The following is a 22,185-nucleotide window of genomic DNA, read 5'->3' as shown; positions in this document are numbered from 1 at the left end:
AGGACCAAAGATGATAAATTCCCAGATATAGAAGGTCCCCAAATCCAAAACCACTCAATTTTACCAGGGTTTAATTGAAGTCTGTTTCCCCATTCAGAACATTATAGCCTCCTAGCATTGAGAAAGGATATCACTTAACTCAGAAGTAGCAGAAATATAGAACTGTCATCAGCATATTGATGATTCCTCACCTCATGGTCATGATCTCACATAATCTCACAAGACCAAAGAAAGTACCGAACCGTGCAGCTTCCCACATAGCAGAAGCAGAAAGTGGGGCTTCCCACTCCCAATCAATACAAATTGGGACCAGCCTCAGATAATAGAAAACTGTGATCCCCATCTTCAACTCCCAGAGCTAGCTCAAAAGTATACCATGGAAAGGAAGAGAACAAGCCCAATATTGTGTCACCCAATTCCAACCGCCAAAGACAGTGAACAAATATACCTGGGTTGATGGCATCAAAAGCCACTAAGAGATCAAGTAGAATAAGGATAGATACACTACCTCCTTCCACTCCCACCAGAGATTACCCAAAAGTGGAACCAATGCCTGAATCTGGACTGAAAGGAATTCAGATAATCCACTTTATCTAGGGGCCTCTGAAGCTGCTGCAGAAACTTCATGAGATAGGCCTTAATAGTGGTTATCACTCATATTAAGTTGAGTTACTCCTTGTTAGTTTCCAGCAGCTCTCCAGGCATTTCTTCACCCATTTCACCTCTCTCAACTTCGCCATAAACCATAGAGAATATCAGTTCCCAAGGGGAAGGAGAGGTTGCATGAGTGCAATCTATTCCATGGCCTCAGCTGTCCTCTTGTGCCCTCAAGTGACAACCTCAACTGGATCATGCAGAAGATCATCAGGAATAATCTCTAGCTACTTCTGAAACCCATTTGGTCCCTCAGTCACTGGGTACACACTGATCAAAGAGCTCCCACCTCTCTGATACTGCCAAAGAATCTCATGGCCACCAGGGAGTGACAAAAGGGTCAAAAAACCATCACCACTTCCAGATCACATCTATCAGATCACACTGTTCTAAGAGGAAGATACCAAGTATGTAACCACTGTCCTATGCAGGGCCTGGGATGGCCTGGGATAAACCCAGGGTTGTCATGGAAACCATGAATTCCTGAGCCATCTCAATCCCAACTCCCAGAGAAGGCAGATTGAAGTCCCCAGGACCATAAATCTGGGGAATTCCTCTGCTATCTCTGAGATAAGAATCAAGGAGTTCTACTGTGAAATCTATTTTTAAAATCTTTTGAATATACATATAATCATTACAGCACAGAAGGCAAGTCTAGTTCCACATTCAACTCGTCCCTGCCCTCCCTTGCTTTGGCTAGCCTTAAGAAGTTGTATCTTATCCTTGGTTATCCAATACAGCTCACCTTCTTTGTTATCCATTTCTCTGGGTGTTCTTCCCGGAAATACTTGAGTCCATAATTTGACTGACCATATTTGCTTGCTCTCTGAATGGATGGAATATATACATCTGGCACATTATATGAAAATGGCATAAACCTGAAAAGTAAAACATTATATATAATTATTTTTCACCTTACCTTACTCATTAGAAAGCATGTACATTAACAATAAGAAAAACGTAATTTAAAACAACTTTTTCCTGCCTCAATTATCAATGTTGCTTTATAATGTCCTACTAATATAGCCAACAGTTGTAGTAGTACATTTGCAAACAATAGTGTTAATAGTACTATTATACTATAGTGCAATAGTATAAACATTCATCGCAGAGCACATAATACAATTAAGTTAAGAATTAAATTATGCTCAAATGTCAATCTTCAGAAGAGAAAAATGATTATATATTTCCATATAAGGAGTGCATTTGTCCTTATGTCTATAGTGATTCTCAGTCATCCAGGTCATGGTTGTCCCAAAGGTGTTTTTTCAAAAGGCAACTATATTTCCTTTGTTTTTCCTTGAAGACAATTTGCTTCTTCTCCAAGAACCTTCTTCAGTTCTGATTGAATGGTGGAGAATGGAAAGATTTATATTCTTTGCAGTCATCTGGCCATTAGCACTCTTTCTGAGAGTCGCTGAGGCCACTTGAAGGTTTATCTGTGCCTTCTGGGTCACCTGAATAGTGCAAATGGATATGGGACCTTCTTGGAACTGCTGAAAGGACTATGTCATTCATTCATTTAATCTCATTTTGTTTTCTAAGTTTTTTGTCTCTTTGCTATATTGACACATTCTTTCATTACTTCCTGCTTGGATTTTTGTAGCATGTTTGAATGGAGATGCCCTTCAAAATGTTCAGAAACTACAGCTGTTTCAAAATATTGCTGCCAAAGTGCTCACTATATGACTCCTTTATTGCTCCAATAAATAATTACTTTTAGAGCTTTAAACAGTTTGGGCTCAAGATGCCTAAAGGATCACCTCCATCTGTACATGTGCACCCGCACTTTAAGAGGTCATGTCCATGATTTCATCCAGGCCATGAAACTTCTTTCCCTCAGAGATTAATCTAGAATTTTCTCTACTTTTAGTTAGTTAGCTTGATAGGCATTTGTATGTATTTCTATTAACAGTACTGAAAATGAAAAGGAAGATTCTAAATTTGTTCAGAGGATGGGTGAAAGGAGAATGAGAAGAATAAAAGCAAGCAATAAAATAAAATAAATACCAGAAACTAGGGTTGGGAAAAGTAGCAGCAAGCAAAAAAAAGAAAGAAAGAAAGAAAGAAAGAAAGAAAGAAAGAAAGAAAGAAAGAAAGAAAGAAAGAAAGAAAGAAAGAAAGAAAAAAAAAAGGGGGGGGGGTGCATGAAAGTGAAAAACTGTCCTAAACAGATACAAAAATTTGAAGGGGTGGGGTGGATGGAGATTTGAAAACACATACAATAAAGGGAAAGCAAACAGAAATTAATGAGAGCATGAGATAATGGTGGAAATGGAATAAAGGAGGAGGTAGGTATCCCCAAGTCTGGGCAGCATAAAGCAAAAGGAATTGAATCACATTACAGGTAGTCCTCAACTTACAACCACAATTGAGCCCAAAATTTCTGTTGTTCAGTGAAACATTTGTTAAGTAAATTTTGCCCCGTTTTACAACCTTTCTTGCCACGGTTGTTAAGTGAATCGATGCAATTGTTACATTAGTAACACAGTTGTTAAATGAATCTGGCTTTCCCATTGACTATGCTTGTCAGAAGATTGCAAAAGGTACATGATACCAGGATATTGCAAATGTCATAAATATGAGTCAGTTGCCAAGTGTCCGAATTTTGATCATGTGACCATGGGGATGCTGCAATGGTCGTAAGTGTGAAAAAATGGTCATAAGTCACTTTTTTCAGTGCTATTGTGAATGAACTGTCACTAAATGAACTGTTGTAAGTCGAGGACTACCTGTACTTTGACGGTGGTCTCAGTAAGGTAGAGAGTATCAGCAACTTTTATAAGCAGTAGAATCAGTAGAGAAGAATTTTGGAAACTATTCTAGACAAGGATATCATAATCAGTTACTTAGCACAGAAATTACTGTGGTAATTACTGTGGTAAATCACCAGGGCCTGGTGGCTCAGCAGACTGATAACATTGTGACTAACACCAGCTGTCTGCAATTACTGTAAGTTTGTGGGGGCAATAAGCTGACTTTGTATAAATATACAAAAGTATGAAGGCTATTGCTTAACGCATTGTAAGCCGCCCTGAGTCTCCGGAGAAGGGTGGCATATAAATCAAAAATTTAAAAAAAAAAAATTACTGAGGAAGAGCTACACTATAACCTCTGATGTTTATTTATTTAAATATTTTTAAATCTGTTTCACATCATTGATTTATGATGGACCACAATGAATAGACAGATTCAAGAACAAATAAAACACAATAAACAAAAACTGATTGTATCTTCAGGCTTGTGTAGACAGGCAGGTCTTAACTAAGCGCTGAAATGAGGTGAATCTTGAACCACTGAAGGAAGAATATCTGACAATTAGGCTGCCAAAGCAGAGAAGGCCCTATATTCCATCTCCCCATGATGATATAATGCAATGAGACCTTTCAGCAACACTTTATACCTTTGGCAGGTATAAAACAAAAAGAATTGCTGAACTGTAAATGACTGAATTTTAATTTTTTTACTCAACACTTAAAGCAAAGCAGAAGCCATTGTCGTTTGGTGAAACTGTTTCAGTATGACTGTTTTATATACCATTTCTGAACAAATCTAACTCCTACATTATATACTATAGGTTGTTATAACTCTCCATTTTTGGCTCAAAGGCTGTGCCACATGAAGTGCATCTTCCACACTGCATCTCTAAATTTCACTGAATTGGAATAACTCAGGTGAGTTTTTAAATTCTTTCTATATAGAAATTTAAAATGTTATTTTCTGAGAGGTTATGTAGAAAAATGTGAAAAAGGGGGAAATTGAGGACAGTTATATTTTCTGAAGCATTAACAATATTACAATATATTTGCTGTGTATTACTTTTGTAATGTCAATTAAAAAGCCTGCTTATTTTAAAATAGCCTCTTATTTTAATAAACTTACTGAATTTTATGTAAAAATTCTCTGTTGAAAGAAATTAATATTTTATCAGCTGTAAATTACATCAATAAACCTTCCTTGTGGAGAAACAAATTGGTCTTTATTAGCATCTGGCCAGTCAAATTGCCCATAAAGCCTTCTAAACCAAGGGCTCTTGAAAATTAACAAAACAATAGCACAGAAGAAGCAGAGCTTTAAATTATACAAAGCTACAGAAGCATGTATATACTCATGGGACAGGTGGCTCTCATATAAGACGGATTATAGCACTTCCAGGGCTAATTTGCACTTGGGATGGACATCACACACACAAAAAATTAATGTGGCCCCAATGTCCCTGAGTATACATAGGAGGTACAGAAAGCCGGCTGCTCCACTTAGAGTTTTTATCACTTCTGAATTGCATTTTAATAGTACATTTTTCTTCGGTTCAGACATTAAAGAAAATTGGCTCTCTCTAGGGATTGGATGACGACTGAAATGACAAGGCTAGTATTTAGGAATTTGCCTATGGAAGCATGGAATTTAGGTAGTCTAAATATTCAGAAGAAGTTTTGCTTTTTGTGATAAGGTGCACATTGTTGCAAACCATCAGTGACAATGTTACTTACTTACTGTAGAAATATGTACTTTATGGTAGAAACTCCATTATTTCTAGGACTACTGACACTATTAGAAATTAAATTTAAATTTATATTCCCAGAAAGCATTTTATAATAAAATAAACATGGAGAATAGCCAAGATCACAGAAGATTTTTTTGGAAAATGAAAGAATTAATTATCCAGATGAATGATAAATATATTAAAACATATAACAAAATGGCTTTCACTAAAGTTTGAACATGAAATTGCCAAAACAATAGGGAATTTAATCAAAACAAAATCATGAATTTAAATGATTTTGAATAGTCATATAGAACCAGATTTCCCTGTTTAGATTTTGAATCAGAGACCTACATACTTCAACATACTTCAACGACCAGTTCGTTCTCACAGGAAGGGACTACTCAGGGTACCGTCAGTCAAATTATGTCGACTGGCGACTCCCAGGGGGAGGGCCTTCTCTGTGGGGGCTCCAACCCTTTGGAATGAACTGCCCCCGGAGATACGGAATATCCCTGATCTCCGTGCTTTCCGCCGTGCCCTCAAGACCCTGATGTTCCAACAGGCAGGCCTAAACATACAAACATGTGAATGATTTTTTAAATGTTATCTAATTCTGGGTTTTATTTAATTGACCAAACTAAGTAATAATTTTAATTAGCAATTTTATGATGTTTGTGTGTCTATATTTTTCTTGACTGTACACCGCCTTGAGTCCTACGGGAGAAAGGCGGTATAGAAATATAATAAATAAATAAATAAATAAATAAACAAACAAACAAACAAACAAACAAACAAACAAACAAACAAACAAACATAAAGTTAATCTGAATAAATGGAAAATTTTATGCTTCTAGAAAGTTGCTCCTCAAATAAGGGTAAAAAGTCAATGTGTTTTATTAATGGTCCTGAATGTGAATTTGATTCCTACAGGATGTGATTTTGTGTTTGGTAAAACCAAATTTTACTTCTATTACAGTGCTATAATAGCTGCTGAGCTTGCCACATGCACTACACTGTAAAGTGTTCAGACAATCTGAAATAATGTATAAAGTACTCAATATCAAATTGTAAGGGAGCAAAGCAACATTTTATGTAAAAGGTTGCACACATCTGATGAAAACCACAAATCTCCACGTAGTAAGTTAATTGAGAACATTTGGGTAAAAATAAAAAGAGAAAGAAATATTATTGATAGTGGAGATTGTGGAGATCTGCTTCAGGCTACTGAGATAGGTAGAAAACTTAAATAATACCTTGCAGTGTCCACTGCCTTCTGTGATGACACAAAAATGACAACATGCACCCAGTAATGTCATAAGGCAAATACCATTACATACTTCTATCTTGATACATGACATAATTACGTAAGAAAGACATGGCATTTGTGTGATGGTGCTTTAATTCTGCCTCTCCTACCTGGACATATCTACCATTCTACATTCAAATTACCCAAGAGAAATTTGGAGGAATGAAGAAATTTCAATAATTTTAATATTAATTTGACAGCAGACAAATTCTACCAATGATAAATAGTTTCATACATTCCTGATTTAATTTGCTGACATTTACCATATTTTTCGCTCCTGACCATAAGATGCACCTAGGTTTAGAGGAGGAAAACAAGAAAAAAAATCTGCCTCTGCCTCCCAGCGTCCATCTGGTATTCATCTGACTAGCGTCCTTGCAGCAAACAGCCTGCCTCCTCTGTTTCTGCTGCCTCCGCTGGGAAACACTGGAGCCTTTGCCTCTGAGCAGCTGATAGGTGGTTGAATCGGCGTCCCAGAATATCACTGATCAGCAGTTCCAGGCGGCAGGGATCGCTGCTGCCGTTCGCCACTGCTGCCTGTCGCCCATATTCACTCCATAAGATGCACAGACATTTCCACCCACTTTTGGGAGGAAAAAAAGTGCATCTTATGGAGCGAAAAATACGGTATGTAGAGGAAGTCATCAAATTAATTGGCAGTAACACACAGGATAGAACAGTCAGATTTAGAATAGTCTTGGCAAGCTGGAAAAGTAAGTCCAAGCCAACAAAATATATTTCATGAATTCATTTTAAATCGGAAGGATAAGAATAATACCATGTAGAGCAGGGGTGTCAAACTCGTATTGTCACAGCGGTGTCACATGATGTATTGTGACTTTTCCCCCTTTGCTAAACTAGGTGTGGCTGTGGCCAGCACATGACACATCTGGCCTGTGGGTCGTGAGTTTGACAGCCCTGTTGTAGAGCTCACTTAATGAACACTTACGATCTAAATAGGAATCAACTTTGCAATACAGTATGTAAAAGACTGGTGATTCTAGATTAGAATAACAGAGGTTTAGCATTCAGATCCCTATCTATACTTTTCATTATGCTTCCATCAGGTCTTATTTGCTATCCTGACATTGCTATTTAAGGGTATACTATCCTATCATTGCTGTTGAAGGCTATTAACACACATAGATGTGGCTATAAGGATGAGTGAAGATGTCTTATTAGAGTTGAAGATGTTTATATTTGTATTGAGGTTAGGAAAGATTAAGTATTGATAAGACAGTCATTATCAAATATTTGGAGGATTATCATACATATGAAGAAGAAAATTTAATTCAGAGAATTCAAACCAATGAGATTACATTATAATAGAAACTATTTCTGCCAAAGATTAAAAAACATGTCAAAAATGACAGAAAATTCTGGTTATATTACATTTATATTATCCCCCAGTTATCAGTTTTTAACATTGCATATTTCTCATTTTCTGATATTCAACTAAAAATCATGAGGCTGTTTGATTGTAATACCAGTTTACAGGAAAAGCAAAAGTTTCAGATAAAATGCAGCTTAGTTCTATATAATCAAAAATAACAGAGACCTCTTAATTGCAGACAATTCTAGAGCTCCTTAATTATAGAGAAGCTTATTATCTGCATCCCCAGTGTTATAAAATACCAGAACTTCATTAGAAAAATTAAGGTGGAAAAATGAAGGCACTACTTTGTAAATTTCCAGTGGAAATTAGCTAGAAGAGGCAGAGGAATACTGGATCAAAAGAGGGTAATCATGCTTAACTGTGCCCTAGAGCACCAGCATTTATAATACGATTTGCTCAGTAACTACCATTCCTATTACTGCTTGTATGGGGTATTCTGTGTTAATGGGGTTAGCTGATTTAGTATTGTAACTTAAAAAGGCTCTGCTGATTAATAAATGTCACACACTGTGCTAGTAATTAAAGTAAATGGAAGAGTTACAAACAGAATGTTGAATGGTTAAAACATTATCTGAAATATATGATAATCCCTATTTATCAGAGTACAGTAGTACTCCAGAAAATATTCAAATTGCTAAAGTTAGAAAGCATCTAAAAACTAGACATCATTTGCAAAAATATCCTGATATGTGAGATTGGTTCAACATACTATTCAGTGTTTTTTTTTTTTTTACACCTTCCCTTTGTTCTTCAGATTTGTAAACACAAAGCTAAACTCTCAAATAATTTGTCCAAGTGAAGACAATACATACCTGCAATACTACATAAAAACAATATGGGCAAATAACTTCTAGATAAATGGTTCTCAGAAACTGATATAGGTAAAATACTTGCGTAGTATTTTGACATGATCTATTATGGAAGATTGATGGATCAAATCCAAGTTATTGTATTTCACATCCCTTCCCTGCTCCCAAGTAAGTCCAGTGATAGATCTGCTCTCCAATCAACTGGAAGTGGTAATTAGTACTATCAAAACAGGCCAAGCCTACCATGACTAAAAAGGCAGATGCTTCATGTAACTGATCATGCCTTGAAAATGAAGAAATTTATTCTTCAAGTTATTATTTGGGTTGAAAAACTAAGTTGTTTAGTATTATATCTCAAGTGCAAAAATAGTATGGATTTCCTTGGACGCTAAATATTATGATGAGGGAAGCATTATTTGTTCTTCTACCTGAGGCAACTAAACATCTTGAGGTTGTTCTGCTGCATACCCACATGGGTAGAAACATGTGGCTGCGCTAACTATCTTTAAAATGTTTGCTACTGGAAAAGCTTATGGTAACTAAAAACAGAATTAATCCTTCAGATGCAGCCCTAAAGAAAGAATGAGGCACAGTTTCAGTTAAAATCATATAATTTATTTTAGGCTACAAATGAAATTTTCATATCTAAGGGTTAATAATGTCTTTCTGAACATCTTATTTTGAAAGGTCCATTATACAGTACTTCTGTGATAAAATTCACTTAATAACCTAAGATATTCTGAATGTTAAAATGATATGTGGCAGCATGAAATGCTGAAACAGAGGAAGGTGTTCCTATCTGAACAATAGGGTTATCAATTTACAGCACATAATGATTGGGTCTATGCAGAAGATAAATGGGATTTTTAAGTTACAAACAGGCTTAGATGAACATCTAACAACGTCTATATAAAGACATCTATATTAAGAGACTTAGCTTAGTATTATTTTTTTTTAATGAATATTTGCTCAGTTTCCAATGCTGATCAGTTTCCAGCCAACACTTTCCTAAATAACACGTTAATGCACTTTTTATAATACAAATGAATATACAAACTGAGTGAGGTTATGGGCTGATACTGAAAGCTGATAAACCTTCCTGCTTTGACGGAGTTGTTGACAGAAAAATCACAGAGTGATTTTTCAGGAATATTTAATTTATTTGATCATGCTTAATGCTGTAAAAGAATTTGTCAACTAAAGCAACTACTTGGTATTTTTTACATACACATAATTATACACATAATTAGAGTTTTCTAAAATATTTCATATATTTATATTGTGAGCTATTTGGAGCTTGTTGAATGGGTCACAATCAATCAACCAATCAATCAAACAATCAATCAATTGGATTACTACAGAATAATAATCCAACCAATGAATCAACCTGTTTAGAAAAGTCAAGCAGATTTTGTCTCCATTCATTCCAAATAAATTGAACAAGCTTAAAGCACCACTATATTACATAAAACAGAAAAGATAAGTCACATACGTTTCATCCTGTATACGATTTCGCCATTCTTCTTGTTTTTGTTTTTCTTGGGCAAGTTGAAGTGAAATACTTGAGGGTGCCACCCGCACAGATGGTTCCAAGGGTTTGAACCGTTGCTGCAGTACGTCAACAGTATCACGGAAGGGTCCCTGAGAATTTCAGATAAAATATTTATTTTTGCCTTCTTTTATTTTCTAGGAGTTTAGATTGTATACAGAGAAGAAATAATGTTTGCAATTAATATCTTCATTTTACCTTTAGATACTGATAATTTCTAGAAAGAGAATCATGATATTCTCTTAAAATAAAAACAATAATAGTTTGCAGTTTGAAACTTAAATGTGATTTGTTAGTTTTTATTTCAGATGCAAAAAATATAACGACATAGATATGTTTTCACAATACTAGAGGAAATGGATAAAGAGGTGCCCCAACTGTTTGTAATTCTTTGTATGACAGGCTCACATAAATTACAAACTATAGCATAATTATAGCAAACTATAGTGGAAACTATAGCAGAATTGCTAACTATAGCAGAATTATAGCAAAGTATAGTGATCTCAACTATGTGTCTGAATGATCATCTACTTGGCAACTTCAAATTTCGATTAATAAATTCTCTGTCTTACATGTTGATAAACGTAATCAGAATGTCAAGTATAAGCTAGGTGGCATTGATCTAGCAGATGACCCTCACTTTGTTAAGGACCTAGGTATACTTATCTCTGATGATTTATGCTCCAAAGCTCACTGTAACAGCATTGCTAAAAAAGCATTAAGAGTTGTAAACTTAATGTTGCAAAGCTCTTTTTCTGGAAACATTGTATTGCTAATTAGAGCTTATAAAACTTATGCTAGAACAATTTTAGAGTATTGTTCAGTAGTGGGTTGCCCCCAGTTCGCACCAGTTCTATAGAACCAGTAGTAAAACCGGTGGGAGGCTCCGCCCACTGATCCCGACATCATCAAAATGCTTCTGTGCATGCGCAGAAGCTTCTGTGTGAGCGAAGTGAGCGCGCGCGACCCCGTTGTGAACCGGTAGTAAAGGTAAGTAGAACCCACCCCTGATACTGTTCAACTGTTTTGAATCTCTACCATATATCTGACATCAATACAATCAAGCGAGTTCAGAAGTACTTCACAAGAAAAGTCTTGTGCTCTTCTGTACACAATAGAATTCCTGATGCTACTAGATTTGAAATTCTCAGTTTGGATAACTTAGAACTGTGATGCTTGAGGTCAGACCTAGGTATTCCATACAAAATTATACATAGTAATGTTTTATCTGTAAATGATTTTTTCTGTTTTAATTTGGAATAATATGCATGTGAACAACCACTTTAAACTAAATGTAAATCGTTCTAAACTTGACTGTAAAAATATGATTTCTGTAATAGAGTTGTCAAAGTCTGGAATGCCCTACCTGATTCAGTTTTCTCAGCTACAAATTTTCACAGTTTCAGTCATAAATTGACTTCCATGGACCTTACTTCATACTTAAGTGGTCAGTAGAGGAGGCATGCATAATTGCACTAATATGTCTATCATCCCTGTCATTATATTTTTATTCTCTTATTCTTGTTTTTGTTTGACAAATTCCAATAAATAAATAAATAAAATAATTATATAGATATCTATTCAGAATAGCTTAGAGGATTTTTTAAACTAGAAATTGAAAGATAAATATAAATTCTTGCTTTCTGTACTTAAAGAAAACAAAACTTTTCTAAATCAGAAACATTCCTATACAGTATGTAAAAATATTTTGTTTAAACAGATTCTTTAATGCTAAAAAATTAATTATTCTCAGAATTTTTAAAAATGGTGCATTACAATTTCTATTATTTTAACCATGAAAAAAATTTACTACTGTGTTTCCCTGAAAATAAGTCCCTGTCTTATATTTCTTTTGGATCCCGAAATAAGTGCTTGGCCTTATTTTCAGGGAGGTCTTCTTATTTTGGGGTGCATGGAGCAAGACAGGGCTCCTCTTGTCATCTTACCTGATTTCCAGTTCTGTCTCCCTAACCCTAACCAGAGGAAATGGCGGGGACCAGCTGCACATCTGTTTAAATATTTTCACGGAGGGCTTATTTTTGAGGGAAGGCTTATTTTCAGGAGAGGGCTTATTTTCAGGGGAGGGCTTATTTTCGGTGGAGGGCTTATTTTTGGGGAAACATGGTACATTTACCAGATATGATAAAGCTGACACTTTCTGAATATCTTAAAAATAGGCTTAATAAATATTTACCTAAACCTTTTGATAAAAGCTGCATTTAATATTTAATACAAATAAGAAATTATCTGTGCAGTGAGTTATTGTAGATCTTTTTATATTTTAATAAGCAACATGTCTTTTATATAAGACCTCATTCTCAGAAACTTCAAATGAAGTGGAAAAACTGTATCTAGACCATAAAATTTATGGGTGAACATGCATAAACAATTGTTTTTCTACATGAAAAAACAACCCATATCACTAGCTGGCCCAGAGAACAGCTCTCTAGCCTATCTTTATTATATACTATATATGACAATGTTCAATATGTATGCATACTGTAATTGCATTCAGCTATGATTAGTTCTTTGGTTTGTAGTTATCAATGGTGTGGGGACATTTGAACATATGAATGGCTTATAAACTAACCCCTACATTGCAGTTTTCTGTAAAAAGACAATATTGTCTGGCCTTGTAAAAATTCCTTGTATCACCTCTTGCCTTTAGGCAATTGTGAGTATAAATTCACCAAGACTATCATTAGCACTATAACTTGATACCATTTACAGTCAGCTGTGACTTTGCTGAGCGACTAATTACAGCCTCTTTCCTTTTTTACCACTGTTGTTCGACTTGTGAAGTAAGGAAGCAAATTCCCCTCCTTCCAAAGGAAGTGAAGGCAAAATCCTAATCATGCCTCTTCTTCTGAAGGATCTCTTTAAATAGGTTATCACTAACAAGTCACAGCTGGAGTTACTGCAAGAACTGAGTGAAGACTGCAGGGCTAATAAAAAGAAATGATTCACGCCTCATTTATGTTCACTTATGTTTTACATTAATAGAAACCAATAATAGGAACCAGTTACCATAAAAGTCATGGACCATAAATAACACAAATGGCAAATAAGTATCATCTAGTACTTTTCACAGCTGGACAAGAGGATTGCTATATTTGAAAGTTGTTAATGGATTTTTACTGGAACTTTACTTTTTAAAGGCACAAACAGCATTCAGATTCCATTGACAATGTCAATAACTACAGTAGATATGTATTGTGCAAGATTTCTTATGCACCCCAAATTAGTTTATTTCTAGGTTCACTATGGAACACCTTCAGAACTTTTAAATGATTGCAAAAGAAACTTGGAAGATGGGAGGGAGATGGACAGTTTAGTTAGTGATATAAAATAATACACATTTATTAAAATTGTTTGGAAAATTTGCATCTAAGAACAATCAGTAAAAAGAGAATTAACTCTGACATTATCTGACTGAACTGTATAGAATACAAAATGAGAAAAATGTTACAAAAGGGCTTTTTTGTTTTTTTTTGTTTTGTTTTTGTAGTTCAAAATCCATCCAATTCTCTTTATGTGACATTTCAGAATAAATAGTACAATTCAGAACAGAAGCAAAGATGTCAAGGAACGGAGTGGCAATTCACAATCCATACAGTAATATTAAAGCTGCATGGATAACGCCTGCACTTTTTAAGACAAATAACATAATAGAGACATGACTGAAAAAAAATCCTGAAATTATATATATTTATAACAAGCATCTGACAAAATATTCCTGTACTGAATTCTATTTCTATAAGCCGTTTTGGTAGTTGCCTGTTGACATTCATATTACACATCATAGATTGACTTTTAGTTGACAACTATGAACATGTTGCTTGTTTAATATTAGCAATGGCATACTGAAAAGGGGACCTGGCTTAATCCTGAATTTCCCAGTGCTGAAACTGTAGTCCATGGAGTTGAATCATTGGGTTATCTAGTCTAGTTGGAATATACTGATACTGGCCCTCCAAATGTTGAAGTTAACACTTGTACCTTTTTAACTGAAAATGCCAAATGCTGAATTTGAGACCATTATCTCAGAATCCATGGCTAGAGACCAGAAGAGGAAAACATTTCCTACAATTGTTTTCACTGAACGTTGTTGAGGTCATTTACTCTGGTACGCTGTGGTTCTTATTTTCCCCTGAATCCCATCTATATTAAAAATTAGATTTGGCAAATACTGGAATTCATAATGCCACTTTTGTGGCCTTGACAAACTCAATGAAGTAGAGAAGAATTCAGTGAAAGATTATGAGAGATAACAATTAATAAACTTTTGGAAGTGCAGTGAAGGGAAGAAGTATATGGTTCAACATTAAGAATACTAAGGCAAGAATGTGCCTTTTCTCCTTCATTGTTTAATGTAGAAAGAATGGTTGTCATGAGGTATGACAACCTCATACCTAGTGACATGCTTTCTACATAGTGGATGCCATATTGAGAGCTGAGAATCAAACTGATTTGCAGCAAATGTCTGATTGAGTGTACAATTCAGTATGGATGTGAAAATTAATGTATCAAAACCACATGTGTTTGATAATAAAAATGGTTACATAATTTCAAAGTATACAAAATAATGAAAAACAAGAGAAAGTCCATGAATTAAATACAGTACATAGTTCTTGCCTTACAACAACAATTGGGACCATATCACTTAGAGATGACAATCTTGGCAATCCTGGTTGCCCATTCTAGGATATGCCCAGGATCATATGGGTTATTAAGCAGGAAGAGACCCAGGCAAGGGGGAAGGGCATGGAAGCTACAAATGTGCTGCAGCTAGGTGCCAGGGTGAGCAAATGGGGCAATGGGGTTGCAGGTGGGCCAGCAAAGGCCATGGGAGGATTCAAGGGAGCAGATGGACAGGCTAACATAAGCCACAGGTAAGTGGGGAGGAGTACTGTGAATGCATGGGCACCATGAAGTGCAGGAGACTGGTGGGATGCTATGGAACATGAGATGCCTGGGATCTCATATTCTATAGTAGTGGTTCCTGAGGAGAAAAACCATTGGAAGTGACTTACAGGAGCAACTTGTGACCTTCACTGTCAGCTTCCCATTGGTTTTATTTGTAGGAAACTGCAGGGAAGGTCACAAATGGCGACCATTTGACCTTGAGACACTGCAACCACTGTGACATCAATTTTAGCAGTCCTAGTTGCCATTGTTAAATGAGGACCTCACTTTCAACTTCTGCTGGCTTTCCCATTGCCTTTGCTTATGGGAACCTGGCAGAATATGTTGAAAGTTGTGATCAGATGATTGCAATTTGCTGCAACATCATAATCATGAGCCAGGCCCCAAGTGCCCAGGTCACAATCACATAATTGAGGGGATGCTTCAATGGCCAGAACCCTGAGGACCAGTCATAAGTCCTTCTTATTCAGTGTCATAACAAACTTGAACAGTGACTAAAAGAGCAGTCATAGCCTGAGGCCCACCTGTACAAACATAAAATTATTATTGGGCAATCAAGGCATGTTGAGTTTTACAGTTAAACACAATTTTGCTGCATTGAAAGAAACTTACATTGATTGAAATCACATTGGTTTAACAAGAGTAACTGTACTTAAAATAAATCAGTATTCTCTGAGTATTTCAACATATAGGGAAATTACTATCACATTAGGAACATATGGGCCAGTAGAAATTAAATCCTTAAGAATTTACATAGATCAAACTCTTTCCACAGAAGCAAAGTAGCAATATGTTCCTAAGTGAATTCCTAACAAGAGTTGTGTGCCTTAGACAAATGTAATTTTAATGTTGGATTATGTTGTGCCCCTTTAGCAAAGTAACTGGATTGTATTGCTGTCCACTGATTTGTATACAGTTTGAACCACATAATTTTGATGTGCCTTGGGTCTGATGAAGTTAAGAAAAACCATTGTCTAAGTACTTAAATATTTAAATTTGCTCTGCTGTTTGATCATTTAACATTCAGGAATGCAGCCTGAGTGACTTGACAAAAATTAGGATCCCAGTTTTAATATAATTGATCTCAAATACTTCCTCAAAACAATAATTAGCTATTAGGCATTCAGACCTCATGATAATTCAACTAATGTTTGCAACAATAGCAATGCATCATCTCCTTAGAGCAGGCCTGTCAAACTGGTGGCCCGCAGACCAGATGCGTCATGTGTAGGCCACACCCCCTCAGCTTTACAAAGGCAAAAACCTTGTGGTACATCATGATCTGGCCTGTGACGCAATCGAGTTTGACACCCGTGCCTTAGAGTAAAATTTCAATGTGCTTACATTTATTTCTGAATATGGCATCCTGAATTACTCATGTTGGTCACAAGGGAGTAGATATACAAATTGCATCCCTGTCTTATGTCTGGGATAATTGTTTGAAATCAGATTTCTTTAGTATGGTGGCCTTTGATCTAGTGGTTAAAGCACCAGGCTAGAAACTAGGAGACCTTGAGTTCTAGTCCTGTCTTTGCTATGAAAGCTAGCTGGGTGACCTTGGGTCACTCACTCTGTCTCAGGCAAACTCCTCACAGAGTTGCTGTTGTGGGGAAAATAAGAGCAGGAAGGTGTGTGGGATAAGTTTGCTGTCCTGAGTTATTTGTACAAATAATACGGGTGGAATACAAAACAACCAAACAAACAAACATACCTAATTTCCTTCAAAAGGATCTGACTAGCAAGCTACAGCAGTGCATGAGAGACAAATGAGCTTTGGATCATTTTCCTTAATAAATTTTAACTCATTTGTTTAATTGGGTTCTCTTTTTTTAGTTTTAGGATCTATTTGGAGAATAAATCACATTTAGGTCATATTTATGTGGTGTTTAAACACCACTGTGTAAGATAACAGTTTATAATTATGTTTATTTCTGAATTAAAAATCATACTTCAGATAGAACATACCTATCAGCAGTATAAATATTGTCTAAATGCCACTTTCCTTAAGTGAGATCCAAAGACAAGTTAACATTTATTCCTTAAACATTTGAAAGAAATGCAGCTCGTACTTTAACACTCTCCTTGAGCACTTTTTTGCTATCATAACATACAGTGGCTAATATGGAAAATACAGTTAATGTCAAATAACTGCTGTCACAAAATACTAAGCCATAAGCATGGTTAGTAATTATAAATCCCCATTTTAACATGACCCAGCCATTTTCAGAACAGTGCTTCTGCTGGATTTTCTTTCCCAGCTGTTTCATCAGCTCAGACCAATGTCCTTTCTCAGAAATATACCTCTAAACTGTGTTGTCCACAGATTTAGCCGTGTGACTCCCATTAACATCAATAAGAGTCACACAGTTAAATCTACGCACAGCACTTTGAACATTTACTCCACAGCATACATCCGAGGGCACTGAAAGGATTAAAGTATTATACCGCAAATTCCCCCTTCAAGATACCAGAAAATAAACAAAACTCTTTTGTTCTAAAAGGCTTTAAGTTTCTTGGTGTCTAGACTAAAGGGAAGAAAAGATTACAAAATAGCCTAAAACAAGAGAAATATCAGATCAACACATTGTATAACAATTTGTGGTTTTACAATGGTCGATTATAATCAAGATACTCCATCCACCCTAAGGAATAACTTAATTGATTTTAATTGACCACTGAACACCGCAACAAGTTTTTAGTGATTTGAGATTTTATGCTCCTATTCTAAATAGAGGCATTTTCTTTTTAGTTTTTAAAATACTCACGATTCCTACATAATGTAGACTTAACAAAGTTATATTTGGAACAAAGTTCCAAATATATGTTCCTGTTGATTTTTTAAATTTCTTAAATTTATTTCTTTATTTGTGGAACATTTAATAAAGTAAATTGAGTCAAAATTTACATTCTCAGCAAGGTAGATAAATTTACCACTTTTTTTTTAACCTGAGGCTGCAAATGAGGCTAGTGGAAAATCATGTAAAATGTACTAACAATGTATGTTTTTTTAAAAATTACTGAACTGATTTCAAAATGTGAAACATGTTCCATGTGAACACAGAACACATGAGCATCCTAGTCTTATCAGGATAAATTGTTTCCTACATTTTGATATTCCTGCTAAGGCCCCCTGCCTTGAGCACTATTATAAAAGGATTATGGCTATTTTAGTACAAAGGTCATCAGTTCAGAACAATTGGGGAGGGGGAAGAAAAATGGGAAATAAATAGGAACAGATTACAAAGTGTTGGGCTTTCCAAATATTCTACTGTGTTTCCCTGAAAATAAGACCCTTTCTTATATTTTTTTGAACCTCGAAATAAGTGCTTGGCCTTATTTTCGGGGAGGTCTTATTATTTTGGGGCGCATGGAGCAAGATGGAGCTCCTCTTGCCATCTTACCCGATTTCCAGCTCTGTGTTTAAATATTTTCGGGGAAGGCTTATTTTCGGGGGGAGGCTTATTTTAGCGCATGCACTCAAAAGTCTGATTGGGCTTATTATCAGGGGATGTCTTATTTTCAGGGAAACATGGTACTCATTTAATTGTTTCCATGTCTCTGTGATACCATTTACACTCCCCACCCATTCCAAATTTGGAAACCATAGTGGGGAAGAATCAAAATAAAAGAGCCAGAGGAATGATCATTGAAAAGCAATCGGGAAAATCAGCAAGGGATGCAAGGGATTGGACTCCTCCAGTCTTCTTGAATTCTAACTACCTACTATATTAAGACTAAATATAGAAATATAACAGAGTGGTCTTTCTTGATATCCTGGCCATTAGAAAAATGCAACTCTGATGGTTAATTACTGAAAGAAGACAGGACCCAAGAAAATCAAGATGCAGAAGATTTGCTCACTCACAAGTAGGAGTCATGTGAGAATCAGTACAAAAGGAAATTGGGACTGGAGAAAAGGGGATAAAGGAATTCAATACTGCATCTGCATCTGATGATGTTATCTAGTTTGGTAATGAAATGTCTGCAAGAAAACAACCAAGATCAGAGAGCACTAAGAATCCCACAGTTCAACCCTGAACTACACATATTCTCTTCGATAAGTAATTTATTGTTCTCTGGGAGGATCACCCTAAAGTCAGCAACTTTAGAAAGAAATCAGCTGTTAATAGCAAATGGGTACCTAAAAGTCATTAAGCATATTACCTGTGGTTTTTGTCTTCGAATTGGAGGAAGAGTTGACATTGTTTGTAAACTAAAGGAATCAGTATAAGTTGGCCATGGAAAATCCATAGCATTTTTCTCAATCTTCTTTTTGTGACTCAAAGGTTTAGCTTTCTTTAACTGCATTTCCCACGGATCAGGTGACTTTCGATAGGGTGAATTATATATGCCTGCAATCTAAAACACAATATTATTTTGTTGGTGTTTATTCAAATTGTATTAGTGAAATCAATATAAGTAATATTTTAAAAAAGTGTTTACTCTTGAATCAGAAAAGGACAAATATATAATGCTTATGTATATACTTCACATCAACTGTAATTCATTTTTTGAACTAATTTTTTCATAGTTTTCAAAATTCTTTCTGCAGGAAACCATTTCCATTGGACTTTAGACACAAAATTTAAAGCTATAATATAGCAAAAAGATAAAAATTATATGCTATTGTTACCTTACATGATGTATACATGTAGTCCTCGACTTATGACCATAATGGACCCTGGAATTTCCATCATAAGTCATAAGTCAAGGCAACCACATAACCAATTTATGATTTTTTTTTGCAGCAGTTGTTGAGCAAACTCCACAATATTTAAGTGAACATGGCATATTTTTGTTACTAGGTCATTAATTTTGCTTTCTCAACCAGCTCCATTAATTTCATAATCCATTCTTCTGCTACAGGAATTCACATATCTAAATCTTGCTGTTGTTATCATATGTAAGAACTAAGTCACATGTTTCTTCTCAATCTTTGTATCCATCTTGTTTATCCATTCATTAAGCAAACACTACAGTCAATAAGCAAATCCTATGGGTGATTTTTTTTTTCTGGAACCAGGCGTTCACCTGATACGCCAGTTGCGCCCCTTTCTGAGTCGGGATTCCTTATGCACAGTCACTCATGCTCTCGTCACTTCTCGCCTGGACTATGCTAACACTCTCTACATGGGGCTCCCCTTGAGGAGCACCCGGAGGATCCAGCTGGTCCAGAATGCGGCCGCGCGGGTGATCATGGGAGCGACATGGTGCTCCCATATAACACCTCTCCTACGTGAGCTGCACTGGCTCCCGGTGGTCTTCCGGGTGCGCTTCAAGATGTTGGTTCTCACCTTTAAAGCGCTCCATGGCTTAGGGCCAGGGTATTTATGAGACCGCCTTCTGCTACCGATAACCTCCCACCGGCCAATACGCTCTCACAGAGAGAGTCTCCTCAGGGTGCCGTCGGTCAAGCAATGTCAGCTGCCAGCCCACAGGGGGAGACCCTTTTCTGTGGAAGCACCCGCCCTCTGGAACGAGCTACCTCCTGGAATACAGCTGATTCCGGATCTCCGCACTTTCCGTAAGGCCCTGAAGACGTTTTTATTTCAGCAAGCTGACCTGGCCTGAATAGGTTTTATAGGTTAGTTTTTTAATTGTATTGCTAGGGGTTTTAAATTGGGGCGGCCGTTTAATTTAATTTATTTTTAATTATTTTAACTTTTATATTGTATGTTATTTTAATTCTCGGCTGTTCACCGCCCTGAGTCCCTTCGGGGAAAAGGGCGGGATATAAATTTAATAAATAAATAAATAAATAAATAAATAAATAAATAAATAAATAAATAAATAGGCTGAAATGAGCATGGAAGGAGGACTGTCATAACTATGAATGGTCGCTAAGTGACCAGTTGTAAGTCAAGGATTACCTGTATTCCCTCACAGAGTTAGAGTACATATAGGTTCACAGGAAGATGTCTGAAAGGAAGTCAAATTATTTGTCCATCTAGGCTAGTTCTTCTGACCCAGCTTCCCAAACACGACAAAACCTCTGAAGTTAACTCAAATATTCTTTTATTAGGAGCCCCGGCAGCCCCGGCAAAAAGCTTCTCTTTCACTGTAGGCTAACAAGTCCATCCATCCGGAAGATGAATAGTTGTCTGCCACATCTATGTATTCATCTCCATCCCCTGACTTTTATCCCCAGAGCTAGGGTGGGGCTTCGCTAGCAGAGGTGGCTCTTCCTTTCCAAGGATCGGCCCACATATTTCTACTGCTCTCCTCTGCCTTCTGCGTTTCTGCCATTGGACCCAGACCTAACCCTAACCCTAACCCTTCCTCATCAGCCACCTCCAGAACTGGGGGCTGTTGACTCTTCATCTGAGGGCTGACGGACGCCTCTGTCTCTCTCTCTCTGCCAGCTCCACTCCCTCTTCCCCCTCGGAGCTCTCAGGTTGCCTTGATGCTGACTCTCTCCTCTGATTAGGCTGATGGAGGGATTGGGGGCTGACAGGATACAACACTAGTACTGTATTGTCTATTATGATAGCTTTATGTTCTAAAATGGATTCCCCCTCCCATTATTTCTGCATTCTATTCTTTATGATAGGGTGGGATAGAGAGGCTGGAGGAGGAACTAACATGGATTCCTAGCTCCATACCTGTTGTATTATGTCATAAATATTAAGTTCCATTCAAACTGCTGTTATCACTTCTTCTTACAGGAACTAAGGAAGGCACTGGTAAATGTGACTTAAGGTACCAATAATTTTAACAAGAGAAAACAGCTGAGAGCTTCTGCACACAAAACAGGTGTTATATCACATTGTTATATCTCTTTTGTGAGTCAAGAACACTGGTAGTGTAGGGTAAATCATTTCTTCAGACAAGTTTGTTTCTATTGCTGATTTTGGCACATAGGAATGCCTGAAAAACTTCCAGTTAACTGACAAGATTCTATAAAGAACCACTGGTTATAAAGGCTACCCCATATGTATCCGCTTTTAAACCTGGAATTGTAGAGGTCAGCAAGACTAGTCACAATATTTTTTTTACCTATTTCAGGAGATAGGGAAGATCTAAATGAGATCTTATAGACCACGAGTGTCAAACTCGCCA

At 36.4% G+C, this 22,185-nt stretch overlaps 1 protein-coding gene across 1 annotated transcript in view; it reads right to left on the bottom strand.

Annotated features, from left to right (window-relative positions):
- Nucleotides 1–22,185, bottom strand: part of SPATA17 (spermatogenesis associated 17) — a 92,124-nt gene that overhangs the window by 21,710 nt on the left and 48,229 nt on the right. The window contains exons 7-9 of the mRNA XM_070949050.1: nt 19,291–19,485; nt 10,144–10,292; nt 1,400–1,532 (exon numbers count right to left, since the gene is read on the bottom strand). Coding sequence (XP_070805151.1) covers nt 1,400–1,532; nt 10,144–10,292; nt 19,291–19,485 — 477 coding nt within the window. The remainder of the gene's footprint in view (nt 1–1,399; nt 1,533–10,143; nt 10,293–19,290; nt 19,486–22,185) is intronic.

The sequence above is a fragment of the Pituophis catenifer genome, unplaced genomic scaffold (genome assembly GCF_029215685.1).
Source record: "Pituophis catenifer annectens isolate HBS135680 unplaced genomic scaffold, rPitCat1.0.hap2 SCAF_1, whole genome shotgun sequence".
Classification (NCBI taxonomy): Eukaryota; Metazoa; Chordata; class Lepidosauria; order Squamata; family Colubridae; genus Pituophis; species Pituophis catenifer.
This window is presented reverse-complemented; position numbering and strand designations above follow the sequence as displayed.